This window comes from Amblyomma americanum, chromosome 7 (genome assembly GCF_052857255.1).
Source record: "Amblyomma americanum isolate KBUSLIRL-KWMA chromosome 7, ASM5285725v1, whole genome shotgun sequence".
Taxonomy (NCBI): Eukaryota; Metazoa; Arthropoda; class Arachnida; order Ixodida; family Ixodidae; genus Amblyomma; species Amblyomma americanum.
This window is the reverse complement of record NC_135503.1, coordinates 12,865,018-12,878,560: the sequence shown is the minus strand read 5'-3', so window position 1 is coordinate 12,878,560 and position 13,543 is coordinate 12,865,018. Positions and strand designations below refer to the sequence as shown.

General features: G+C 40.7%; 1 protein-coding gene across 1 annotated transcript in view; it reads left to right on the top strand.

Moving 5' to 3' along the window:
• The window catches only part of LOC144096948 (uncharacterized), a 42,935-nt gene that overhangs the window by 13,597 nt on the left and 15,795 nt on the right, over nt 1–13,543 (top strand). The window contains exons 19-38 of the mRNA XM_077629753.1: nt 192–289; nt 378–489; nt 578–724; nt 836–949; nt 1,410–1,551; nt 1,771–1,803; nt 3,451–3,597; nt 3,819–3,905; nt 4,416–4,538; nt 5,525–5,712; nt 5,799–5,902; nt 6,542–6,641; nt 7,463–7,603; nt 7,981–8,094; nt 8,460–8,601; nt 8,765–8,827; nt 9,576–9,701; nt 10,632–10,852; nt 10,926–11,023; nt 12,690–12,798. Coding sequence (XP_077485879.1) covers nt 192–289; nt 378–489; nt 578–724; nt 836–949; nt 1,410–1,551; nt 1,771–1,803; nt 3,451–3,597; nt 3,819–3,905; nt 4,416–4,538; nt 5,525–5,712; nt 5,799–5,902; nt 6,542–6,641; nt 7,463–7,603; nt 7,981–8,094; nt 8,460–8,601; nt 8,765–8,827; nt 9,576–9,701; nt 10,632–10,852; nt 10,926–11,023; nt 12,690–12,798 — 2,409 coding nt within the window. The remainder of the gene's footprint in view (nt 1–191; nt 290–377; nt 490–577; nt 725–835; nt 950–1,409; nt 1,552–1,770; nt 1,804–3,450; nt 3,598–3,818; nt 3,906–4,415; nt 4,539–5,524; nt 5,713–5,798; nt 5,903–6,541; nt 6,642–7,462; nt 7,604–7,980; nt 8,095–8,459; nt 8,602–8,764; nt 8,828–9,575; nt 9,702–10,631; nt 10,853–10,925; nt 11,024–12,689; nt 12,799–13,543) is intronic.

Sequence of the window (13,543 nt, the reverse complement as noted above, 5' to 3'; positions counted from 1 at the left end):
GTGCAGAGTGTTAACAGCATCGGTATGTGTGTGCTACACCGTTTATAATTATTTTTACAAAATCTGGACAAGCATATCTGGACAGCCATAGGAGTTGTAGAATTCAGAGTACTGTAGAAAAGAGTGCTGTAGTTGTTTTTCCTAAAAGCATGCACAACATAACACGTCTTGTCCACTTCTCACTTTTACAGGCTACAGTCAAGCAGTTTAGAGAACACAGCCGTCCTCCACATCTCCTGATGCTTGCTGTGCATGTTGGAATTGCTGCAGACTTTGGAAGCTTCATGGAGTATGTTCTTGAGGAAATATTTGTTACCAAGTGAGCTTTACGTCGTGTTAAAAAAAAATGCCATGAAAGGATTTTTTTTCTCTTGCAGAGTGTCTGATATCTTGGTGCTATTGGCCCACTCTTATGAACCATCTTCGGTGGACTGTAGAGTTGAATACCCATCTGAAAGCTCTTTCACAGAGAAACTGTTTCAAGTTTCGGTGAGGTGCCTTGCTTGAAGGTTTGCTGCTTTTTAAGCTGTTGATAGTTTGAATGGAAACCTGAGACCTATTATGGTTTTCTCTGCAGAAAAAACTGTTTGCGAAGTCAAAAGAGAAGCGAGGACAGGCAGCCTGCATGTCAATCAATCTGGCCGTGCGCCAGTTTGACATAAAAGATGGAAAAAAGGAGCTAGGCAGCAAGTGCACATCTGAACGGTGGGAAAATTATGCCAAGGTGTGCATTCTGACTCCGTGCTCCATGATTTTGCAATTGCTGCTCGCTTGTGTAGCTTGGTGTGTGTGTGTTGAGTCCAGTAATTTTGTTTCTTTTTCTGGAATTTGGCAGACGTGCCCAAATGTAAAGATTCATACCCAAAGAGGCAGCCAAAACGTTGCTGCGTACCGACTAGATGGGACCAGTTTCCTGACCTTTGAGGATGAAGAAACTGTTTCAATCAAGGCAAGTTTTCTCTCACTTTTGTGCATGTAAGAGATTTGTGCACAGGCAGCCAGAACAATGGTACATACCAACTAGAGGGCATTGGTTTCCTGACATTTGAAGACAGAGAACTTGTTTCAATCAAGGTAAGAGCACCGACCCTATTTCCTGCGACACCACTGAAGGTGAGTTGTGCTGGTGGAGAATTAAGAACGCACTTGTTCACACAGCCATTTAAGAAGTACTAAAAGCTGAGGCAAGTTGCCGATTTGGTGAATCTTTTTCATGAAGTGAATTAACTGTGAATTCATATATCAATAAGCATTGTAGCTGCTGTGATATTCCTTGCATGTTGCAAAGCTTGCAGGCTTGATGCCTTCAGTGCAAGCACATGATGGTCATGCAATGCATACAATGACCTGTGAGTTATTCTCTCAGAGTTTAGTGGAAAGATTCCCATCATAGCTCATATTATGTGCAGGTTCTTCGCTACCTTCAAGGAAATTCAGCACCCTGCATAGCTGCTTTCCGTGTTGATGCCGAAGACTCTTGTGGTGCATGCACAGCACGTGAGAAGGCTTCACGTCTTATGGCAATCTCCAGGCTTCTCTTCCCTACCACTGGTGAGTTACATGCATTGCGCATTATCAATGAACGCCTCATATGCTATGCTGCCTTGACCCCAAGTGTGCGAGTTCAGTGCAATGCAATATTGGCTGCAATGCAATCAAGAAGAACCAGATTGGCCAAGCATCAGCCGCTACAGTGAAAAGAAGTATAGTTTGCTTTCTTGTTGGCATCATAGATTTGAAGGTAATCTTGTTGACTTCTCCTTTTGACAGAATGCTCATCAAGCACCGAGGGGACGCCTTCAGGTATGTACATGCTGAGCGATTCGCATGTGTAGCCTGCTTACTGAAATAGACAGGGGTGCCTGCTTGAGGAGGTGTTTTGCTCCCAATATAAGAAAATTTAAATAGTATTTATATCAGCCACCTTGTGTCAAAACATCCAGAAATAGAGCAAAAGTGAAAAAACAATTGGGGTTAGGGGGAGAGGAATAAATGTGGTTAGTGAGATGTTATACCAGGTGTTTCAGTAAACTTCAAAAGTTTCTTAAAGGGAAGTGCTTGAAATAGAAAGAAAATCTGTTCAGGAACAAACTGTCAGCTGTGGCTTTGAAAGGGATGTAATTATGTAGCCAATTGACTAAAACATGGTAATGAACTTCTAGTGGTCTGGTGGTTAGCGTCTATAGTGACTTTGTAGTCACAGACGAAACCATATCAATTTCTCAACAAAAAAGAAAAGTTTTCTACAGCTCATGACCATGGAGAAATCTGGTGCTCTTTTTACATACAACTGATACAGTGCATGAGAATGCACTAAAAGCTCAGTGCCAATGTGGCATTGGCTGGATGACACTATGTTGCAGTGGCTACAGTGCCTAGTTAGAACCATGCACTATTATACTACGGCATGCACTTTATCACTCTTGAAAATGATTCCACATAGTTGGAAATGATTATCCTTTCTTCTTGCACCAAGCAACGAAGCAAAAGAAAGCGCATACCACAGTACAATAGTGAAGACTGTTTGATTGGGGAGCTGTAGGCAGTGCAGATCACTAAAATTGTTCTTCACCTCATGCACTCTGTTTTAGTTTTGATTTCAAAGAATCATCAGATGTCCTCACTCTGCAGGACATTAGAGAATGGCTTTTTCTTTGTTTCAAAAACTGGTGTGGTATATTTGGTTGTGAGTTTGCCATTGGCCTTAACCTTCTGTCTATGCTAATTATAAAAGTAATCAGTGAAAATTATTTAATCGCCTAGATAATAAGCAGGACTTTCAAAACTACTGCTCTCCACTATTTCTATAGAAATTTTTGAAAGTGCTCACTGAGTGCATGGTATTTGTCAACATGTCATGATAGATAGCTTAGTCTCAAAGTTCAGTGCCATTTAGGAACAAAAGTTTTCAATAACGCATTAATCAGATGCAAAATATGGGTTTAGATATCAACACCTTGTTGGCGAAGATTATATGATGACCCCTTAGCTCTACTTTCTTAACCTGCACGTGCAGCTCTTTGAAGAAGGGGCTACTTCAGTTTGCCTTCTCGATTAACTAACGCTTGGTAGCTCGACGAGACATGAGCTAGTCTCACTGCGGTGGCTCATTGGCTTTGGCGTTTGGCTGCTGAGCTTGAGGTCGCAAGGTCGAACCTTGGGCATGGTAGTCTCTTTTTCATGAATGCGAAATGTTAAAATACCCTTGTGCAGTCTGATGTCATTGCACCTTAAAGAACCACAGGTGGTCAAAATTAATTTGGCGCTCTTCACTATGGTGTCCTTCTTGGCTCAAGTGCAGCTTCGAGACGTTACACCTTGCATACCACCTAAGCATGTTGCGGAAGTACTATATTAAGATGTAAAGATAGTCAGCAAGTGTACATTCTTTCAGTTTGAAAGCACTTGATTTTTGGGGTGACTTAATATGCTAACTGTTTCCTTTTACAGTTCCACCAACTCGGACGCCATCCGTAGTTCCAACTTCTCCAACCGAACTGAGTGAAACACTAGTTCTAACCTCTGCAGCCAAACCGAGCGAAACACCCATGCCTAAGCAGACTGCAGGAAGATTCACCCACACATCGCAGACAATTGGTTAGTTTGTACTTATGTCTTTAGCATCTTTACATTTACTCAGGCACAAATCTGTGCCCCAATGTTTAAGAATCTGTGTTCCTTTCATGTTCTATAGTGCTGGGACGAATATTGAGGGCGATCGGGATTACATTTAAGAGTGGTGCAAGGCCTTTGAGCTAATTTGTGAACTTGTCAGCCAGTTTGCATTGGCACTTGCATTTTGTTCAATCCTCTTTCAGACCATGGCAGCATGGATACAGAGCGTAGATCAACAACAGAAGTTTCTGTAGCATATACTCGTGGACCTTCACGTAGCCAAAGGGACAGTAAGCATTTTACTTGTCTTTTTATTGTTGTTGCAACACTTGACGTGTCTATGAAGCTGTCAGCATGTAGAGTTTACATCAATATAGTCACCCTTTCAAGGATATCAGATATGCATGCAGATTTTTACAAAATTGGAGCTTATTTAGAAGAGAAAGTAGTGTAAACATCAAATGCAGAGGTGACTCAGCGCATGCATTTCTCCGCTATAAAAAATACGTATTGGGATTAACAAGTCAATTGGCTGAGCTTTGTAAATTGTTTATGAGACTTAACACCACCAAGAGTGGATAAAGCAGGATATCTGGCAGCTTGGAATAGTTTTCTAAAAGGAATGCATGAATAACACATAAAAGAGTTATTAGGCATTCCATATGACCTTGTAATTGCATTGTGCATTCTTCTGAGCCTTATTTCTCCCCTAGTGAGTGTGCTCATTGTAGTTTAAGTGGCACATATAAGGCAAAGGGCTTGCAGAGTATTTCTTACATGTCATCGTTCCTCTTTTTCAGGAGCTGTTCTGTGCATTTCCGCTGCATCAGTGTCTGAAAATGAGCTTCTTTTGCACTTTTGCACGCATATTGTGGTAACACGCCCAGAAAAGATGTTTTGGAATGCTGCATTCAGCCCTGATCGTAAGTACCTTGTTGATGCTAAAATAAAACCAAATATTGCTGCCTTTTTTAATGCATACGTGAGTGTTTTTGTCATTCAGTACGCTTTTTTGTAGGATATGCAGGGCTTTGCAGCTGGTGAATTTTAGTTTAGTTGAGATAGTCCAGGGTTAAACATATTTCAGTATGTTCATAAAGTAAATCAACCATTTACAACTATAGGCACACAGGGCAAGAAGGGAAATGAAATATGGTCTACTGTATAACTAGCTGAAAATTTTGTCTTGATTTACCTTTCCCCAAAACCCTAGCAGATGCTCGAAACATAAAAGTAATTTATGGATGTTTATGCATGAAGTCTAGAAAAACCATTTCTGGCTTTCTGTGAGCACTGAGTTTGCACATTAATGAAGCATGCCTAAGGCACGGCCCTAATTTTACGGGTGAAAAATTCTAAATTCTGCGGATGCACAATAATGAATCCATGAAATCCCGTGGATAGAGATTTAAGAATCCATGAAATTTCATGGAAAGCATAAGATGCATGAAAGAAAGCACATGCCTTGCATGCTGCAGAGGTACCCCTTCTAAAACTGATAGTGGCTGTTGTAACTCAGCGTCAAGTAATGTTTCCTTTAAATTTACTCAAAGAATGGCGCTTGTTTGATGCAAACTCCCCCTCTTGTTATATTTGTGCAGATAAGGTACATTAGTAATTTTCCCGTTGTTTTGTGGTTCCTACTGATATCTATTACAATTGTGCGAAAAATACTGAAATCTGCAATTTTTTGCAGAATCATTGGAAACTATAGAGGCCTTGAGCATTCCTACTTTTCCTGCTTCATTAATTCCAGTATTTCACTTTACTTTGTTTAGTGTTACTTGTCATTATTGTTATTTGTTGTTTGTAATTATTATTTGTTTACTATTATTTACTCCCTTTTTACTAATATTTATATTCGTCATCTTAGTAGTTACGTATGAAGTAAATCTATTGTTTTCAACAGGTGGTGAACCAGATCGGTTCAAAGGTACTGAGCTGCTTCTTTCGATGGGCATGGCTCATGACATTCTCACTTTTGAGCGTGGTTTTGCCAGATTAGTACTGCGAGCACTTGTCAGCATGAAGATGGATGGCTATGCACTGTTTTCTGGCCCCAACACAAACCCAGATGCCTTGCTGAGGACCGTAAAGGTAAATGCAATGCCTGTTTGCTCCTTGACAACTTCTAGGCATTTTTACTACAATTTTTTTGGCTGATGACAATTTTTTTTTTGCAGGACATTTGGCAGGTATTTGACGAAAATAAAAACCACAAAGAATACACCTTGGTGGTTGGAGCTGTGCGAGCAATATTGGACAAAGTTATACGTGAGCCGGACCTGTGAGTTTGCTTTAGTTGAGCGCGAGGGATCAGAAAAATGAAGTGGTGCTGGGATAGATAGAAAATATAAGAAAAGTAAAGGCGGTTAGCCAGATCAGTAAATGTAACTCTCTCTCTCTCTCATCTCTCTCTCTCTCTCTCTCTCTCTCTCTCTCTCTCTCTGTGTGCGTGTGTGTGCGTGCGTATCAATTTTTCTTTGTGCTGAAGCAATTTTTGTTTTATTTTAAATTTTTATTTTCATCACTACTTACACCACATTTTGAACATGTGCAATCATAGTGCAGTAGCAAAAATAACGACAGATTAAGACTTATTTATTTCCTCAAGTCTTGTCCCTTGACATATTTACTGTTACTGAACATATAAAAATCGCTCACAAACATATAAATTCTGAAGGTGTCACTGCTTGTAACAACTACAAGTACCAGTTATGCTGCGAGAGACTGTGCATGAAATTAATGTTTAAATGAGAACTCATTACACTATATTGTCTTAACAGATTCTGTTGCTAAGGCACGAAAAATGTTGACGGCAGGTATCGAATATTTGTAATGTGTGATTGGCTCTTGAAGGAAACTACAGTTTGAAAATGTAGTGCATTGCCCAGTACTCAATCATGCCTCTTGCTCCTTACCACAGGGAATCTGACTACATTGTTCTTCTCCCTGATCGCCTTGAAACACCAGCTAATTGTATGACAAATGCCTCATACTTTGTATATGATGATCCCATATTGCTGGTAAGTAGTGGAGGAGTTCTGCTGTAGATAGTTATTGCAACAAGATAAAATTAGTGAGCAAAGCTGTGCAGTAAACAATAGGTAACACTGTTTACAGACTGGCTAAAGAATTGAATTGAATGCTGAGGTATGTGTTTTCTTGGTTCAAAGTGAATTTGAAGCGAATAGTAAATAATTTCAGAGCGAATATTTCGAATACCTCTAGCAAATTAAAAATGTTCAACGGCACAAAGTGCCAACATATGTGTTGGATGTGAGACTGTGGCCTCCAACTACTGCTCTTAACAGCAATTGTGTCGTTGCACAACTGTTGCTTTTAAGCAGTGACTCCGTGAACACCTGCTAGGCGTGCGCACCTAGATTTGCACCGCACGCCTAGCGCCACCCCGTGTCAGGCATTCAAAAGGGGCACCCATCTTCTTGTGTCTCGTACTAGCTGCAATCGATTCATGCTGCAATGAATGCGTTAGTATTAGTGTTCCCCGTGGATGAAGCAGCCTCTGCCGCTGATGCGTTGAGACTATGGGAGCAGGTATCATAATACAGTCCATCAAACCCTCTCCACACACCCCACCCTTTGACTCTGATTGGGGTCGCAGTGTCTCTCTCGCCATCTAACTGCACCGTGAAGCTTTTTGATACTGGGATGAAATTTTGTTACTCCAGCAATGTCCTTTGATTTGCTTCAGATTGGTTAACTTGAGTGCATATTACGGCTGGGTGTAAGATGTTCATAGATAACACTGAGAATGGGGTAGTATGTGCAGCATATAATTCAGTGCTGGAATGTAAGCTACAGTAATCAATGTTGTGGTTTTCAGAACAAATGGTTGAGGAGCAGAAATTCCAATGCAATGTTGGCCATATCAATATTTCTTCCTGTGGTTATCTACGACATCTCCAAGCATGACAGCAAGTATGGCACTTTCTGTAGTAAAGAAGAGTGGCACAGCTATGCAATGGTTTGTGCATTTTCTTAAGCCTTGAAATTTGATTTGAAATTCAGTTCGACCTTTGAGTGCCCTTGAACGCCCAGTTTCTCTAATACCTCTACTTTCACTACATCTTGGAGCTTAATTTTTTATTATTTATAAAATGTGCTTGATATCTGGAGACTGCGGATTTAATGATAGTCATTCACAAATGCTGGAAACATGCTACAAGCTCCATGATTTGTCTACTGAAGCATTGATAAATTGTTCACAGCACATTTTTTAAAGTACATTTTCTGGCTGTTGGTAGAACATGCTTGTATGATTTTCTTGTGATATCTTACAACCTTTTTGCTCACACCAGCCTGTCTAAGCCTGAACTTTGTCCTGTTTCTTTTTTAAACAAGTCGTGTTTCAGCTACGGATTCAAGAAAGAATATCGGGACCGTTATGACCCTATACTACTTCATAGTGCTTACCAGCTTATGGTCTATGAAGATGAGATGACCATAGCAGACAGAGTAAGTAAGACTATCACTTGGACCTTGTGCCTGGCTAAATATTAGCTTTATTTTATAATCACTAGTAATCACCATCACATGCACCTTAGTCTGTGGGTCACTTTCTAATTGTTCTAGACTAGTCTGATAAACTGAAACATTGAAATACCACATGCCACTATTTTGCCAGGAGTTCTGATCTCTGCATGAAACCAAGTGCTTTCACCGCCTTGTTTTTCTTTTTGTCTTGAAAAATTTGGCGTGAAAGAAATCGAAAAAAAAAAAAAAGAAACTCAGCGTTCTGTGGAGAAAACAGTTAAGATGCATTTTTTTCCTACATGTAATGTATCGGGCTGTAACGGAGGCACTTAAATTTCTTTTTCTAGATCTCAGCCGTGTCAGCAAGAACCCCCAACATTTCTGTAGCAGCGTTTTACGTGGAATCTGAAGACTTGGTTGGGAGTTGTGAAAGAAGAGAGCCGGCATCTAGGTTGGCTGCCATCTCACAGCTCATTACAAGGAGGCCTGGTCTGTACATGCAGTTTGCTAACTATTCAACTTGTTAGCTTATTTGACAAACCCTAATTTCAGCCGTCTTGTGAGAAACTGGTTTTGTTTGGATTATGGAAGTTGCTGTGATGCTTCAGTGTGAGCTTTTCTTGGGTTTTTGCCTCTTTTCTTTTTTGTGTAGGAGTCATCCCGAAATCAACGCCCGGTCCACTGATTAGGCGAAAAATAAACACAGGTCCTTCAGGTTAGTTTGCAAGGCTTTTTATAATCATAATGTATCAGTGTGAAAATGATATAGTCATCTCATGCGGCTCTTACTTAGCAGCAAGACATAGACAGCATGAGTATCACACTTCCCACCTTGCTGCCGCAGTTGCAGTGACGAAACATATGCTGCTTATTCGAAAAAGTCGAAGCGCCAAAGTCTTAGCATGTGTTGTTAATTAGAGTGGTGCCATAATTGCACAAATATAGCACAAGCTTTTTCTTGAAATCATCTTCTCGATCACTACACTCATAAGTAGCGAGGTCCACCCAACATTTTGAGAAGCCTTGAGTGGTAAGCAAAGTACATGGCGCGTACATGGGCAAAAAGTGGGCAGCCATGAATATGAAGAGGCAGAGCAAGAGAGACAGACTGTAGCAGGTGGCGCAGGTTGTTTGAGAAGGGGAAGGTGGGGAAGGAAGAAAGGGCAAGCAAGTGTGAATGGACAGAATGAAACACTGAGATGCAACAACCCTGTGGCAGCAGTGCAGTGAAGAAGGTGAAGGTGTGTTAGGCTAAAGTGGTGCTTGTAAATTTCTTGCTGAAGCTTCTGTCCATATTATAATCGCAACTTTCTAGTTTTCCTAAAACACCAACATCTACCTATTATATTTGTGCAAATGCAGTGTGCTTCATGTGAAATTTGAGTGTTGCAGTAAAAATATCATCTTTTCACTGGAAGTTGATTCTGAAAAATGATAAATGTGTGCTGTTTCTTTACTTCTAGCCTCCCTCATCTGTGTCTACTCAAAGGAAATCAGCTTTCCAGGTCTTTTGCTCCAAGTGTGTGACTACATTGTTTACATGAACATCACATTAAGGGAACATGCCAGAGAAGCACGAGTCCAGTTTGGTAAGGCTGCATTGTTTTGTTTTCACTTGATCTTTGAGAAGTTTGTGCACTTGAATATTATTTTTTTCATCTATTGTGCATGTAATATGTGCAATCAGGGCATAGAAAAAGCAGCACTCGCTGTGGATCATCATTGAAAATGCATGCAAGACATCTGGTCAATTATCAGTCAGTAAACTGCTTTTTTATTTTTTGAACAAAAGTATTGTAACTCATTGTTGGCAGCACCTAAGCATTTTCTAGCTGCTTATAGTATAGGTCAACTCTGATTATGATGTTGATTATGGATTTTTATGGCGCAAGGGCATCTATGGCCAAATAGCACCATGGCACAAGGTATTTTTGATACTCAAGGTGGGGTCCAAGACCCATTTCCCAATCATTTCACCCCTGATAAGCCGAGCACCAGGCCAGGGGAAAGCTTGTACCCATTGTATCACCGGTGGGTACCCGGCGGCACTGGGGATCGAACCCTGCACCTCCCGCATGTGAGGTGGATGCTCAACCATTTGGCCACTGCTTCGGTGTACTCTGATTATAAATTGACCCTCCAAATTTTGATGGTCATTAAAAAAAAAATGCTTTAATCAGCAATATATGGTAATATTCTCATTTGCGATTGCTGAAGAGGCATTATGCGAGGCTAAGCACGAACATTCTGCAATTTATGAACATATCATCACTGCTAGCAAATGGAACATCTAGCACATCATTACAAGCAAGTAAATTGTCTACACCATACAACTACATGCTTCCAGTGGTCTGGCTAGCCTTGTTCTTATAGACTGGTGTCTGGCTAGAGAAGAAAACTATTAGAAGTCACAGTTTCTATGGTATGTGTGAATTGCTTGATTCAAGCTTCGTGTTTAATCTGCATTGCCATTCCCATTTGACCTCTGACTCTTCGTAATGGCCATTTTGTTAACACAGATCCAGGCTATGATCAACTTGTGGCTTTGGACAGGGATCAAGTAAAAGGATTGTTGCTGGCACCAGAACCTAATTTTATAAAATCTCTCATGCAAGTTGAGAAGTCACAACTTGAAGGATATCTCCAGCTAGCACATGACAAGGTGAAACAGGCCAAGATATCTGGACTGGCCTTCTTCTTTCCTGATGCCCCTTTGGCCCAAGCTTACAAGCTGTATGAGGTAAGATACTGGACACCAAGAAATTTAAAGAACAGGATGCTTCCTGCCGCTTTCTTTCTCTTTCTTTATGCAGAAAGCTTGGAAGTTTTTTAGCAGAACAAAGAATCGAATTATGCTGCTTGTTGGGTTGACCTACGTGAGTGATTTGCAGCAACTGAAAAAGTTTGCAAAGTGAGTAGGCATGCTCTTCGACTCGTCATTCAACTGGAGAAGGGTGCTTATCTAATCTCCGGCTGTCTTTCTGATCCTACTTGCACAGGTTTTCAGTGCATAGTGCATTGTGATGCTACTAACTGCAGAACCTAACCATGTGTCGTGTGGTGCTAACTGCAGTGCACTGGGGTTAAAAGGCACAGTAACTGCACCTAGTTTGGTCATTTAGTTGTAATGAAGCATCAGCATAGGGTGACAATTGAAAGTTGCATGAAAGTTAGCGAATGTACAGCTGCCCTTATGGGTTCTCTGTGAAATGAGAAAATTTTAGAAAGTTTTGGTTTTGTTTACATGTTTCTACGGGCCATGCTTCCACCCTGTGCCCCCCCCCCCCGAATTTATGGTGCCTCTTCATTCGCTTTAACTGAGCTGTGCTATCGCAGCCATCTGTTGTATCTGAGATTCCGTGCCATTGCTCTAATACACTTTTATGGTAGCACCACCCTACTCACAATAAACGAGCACTCATTTTAACTGCGGCTGTTATGAATGGGCTCGACTGTATGTCATTTGAGGACTGTCGTCCATGTAGAGCTGTTTAGGCGGGCTAGTCTTAAGGAATATATTTGCTTTAAATATAGCTGACAGATTGCATGTTAAGATGAAAAGCTTGTGCAGTTCAGGGAAATAGCCAGCAGACAGTGTGCCTTATGTTGGACTGGGGGCACGGGTAAGTTCAGCATCACTACACTGTTTATCTTTAAAAAAAATATCTGCTTCAAAAATGACGTAGCACACTTTTTCATCCTGTTCTGAAAAGTAGTTCCCAGTGGTTAGCGAATGTACAGCTACCCTTATGGGTTCTCTGTGAAATGAGAAAATAATTTTAGAAAGTTTTGGGTTTGTTTACATCTTTTTCTACAAGCTATGCTTCCCCACCCCCCCGCCCCCGCATAACCTCGGCACACACACAGTGTTTTAAAAACACATTACCTTTGAAATGAATGACATTCCATATTTGCAAATATTCTGTTCTGGGATGTAGTACTCTCCTCTCGTTAACAAACAAACAACCTCATGGGTGCACTGTGAAATTGGAAATGCACTTAGAAAATTTTTGTTCAGATGCATCCTTATGGGCCATGAAAATTTTTGTTTAGATGCTTTCCTATGGGCCATACCTCTAGCTGTTACCCCACTCAGTGTCAACAGTGCCACCACATCTGCTTGCATCAGAGATCAGTGTTGTTCTTCAAAGAAATAATAGATGCTGAGAAGCACGGTTCACATTCAAAAATGTCTTTGTAGTCTTGGCCACGGAGCCAGAAATCGTGATATTTCAGTCTGAATGCGAATCCAGTGTGGGAGATAGAGTAGGGTAATTGCCATTTACTAGCTGACACAGTGCTGTTATATGGTAAGGCAGCTGCAAAGGAAAATAAATAAGCAGTGCAAAATGGCAGCAGTTTGGGCAAATACTTTGTCAAATTTAAACTCTATATAGTAGGTGCAAAATCTTCACCTTTAAAAGGAAAGAGAATAGGCATGCATAATGAGAACAAGTGGAAAATCTATGAAATGGCATGCATTATGTTTTAACAACTGCTTAAATTGATTGCAAAGTTATTTGTGACACATTGGTTGCCATCTGACTTCTGTTTCATCCTTTTTTGTTTGTGTTAAGGAAATGTGATTTTTTGGTCCTCGTGAAGCATGACTACACCGTACCATCAAAATGTGTTGTCTCAGGTCCTTTCCTGAAGCCTATAGAAAAACAGGATTATGAAAATCTGGTAAGCTTTCAGAATCATTATTGCACTTGATGCTATGATGAAATTCTCAGTCTTACATAATGAATATGGCGCAAGAATTGTGCAGGAATATGTGCACGAATCGTTGGACGTCAATTTGAAAGCCATTTGCAGACTGCTGCTAACAGGAACTGCTTAACACAAGCTGAGGAGGCCTGTAGTTTTCGTTGAAGTTTTGAGATTGTCTGCAAAAGCCTGGTAAAATAAAATGTTTGCTTCTTGCAAGGTTGTTTTGCTTTGGTGATAGTTTGCTGGCGTTTTATGATAAATGCACAGGTACTGCAGTACAGCAATTTGGTTTGCAACTAAAGGGTGTGGAGCAGTGTAGTAGAGCCGTTCCTGCCAGACAGTGCTCCAACATCTCTTTTTTTCTTCTTTTTCTTGCTGGGCTCTTTTTTGGGCTGAAAGAATTTTTTGTGGGCGAGATATAACACTTTGTCATTTACACTGTCTTTTATAATGTTCTGCTGTTGTCAGTACATAAAAATGCTGCAAAATCCGTCTATAGTTAACACGTACATAGTGAAAGCAAGGAAGTGATTATTATAAAGTGCTTGGCCAAGGTGACTTCCCATCACGGCATCATAGCATCACGGCATGTGTGTGGTCTAGGACTTATCAGAGCAACAGACATGTAAAAGAGCAATTGCAGGGGCAGCGTGTAGAGGAAAATGTTTATCAAAGGCTATAAAACTGCGCTCTGAGATGGCTTAACCACCAGGATTGT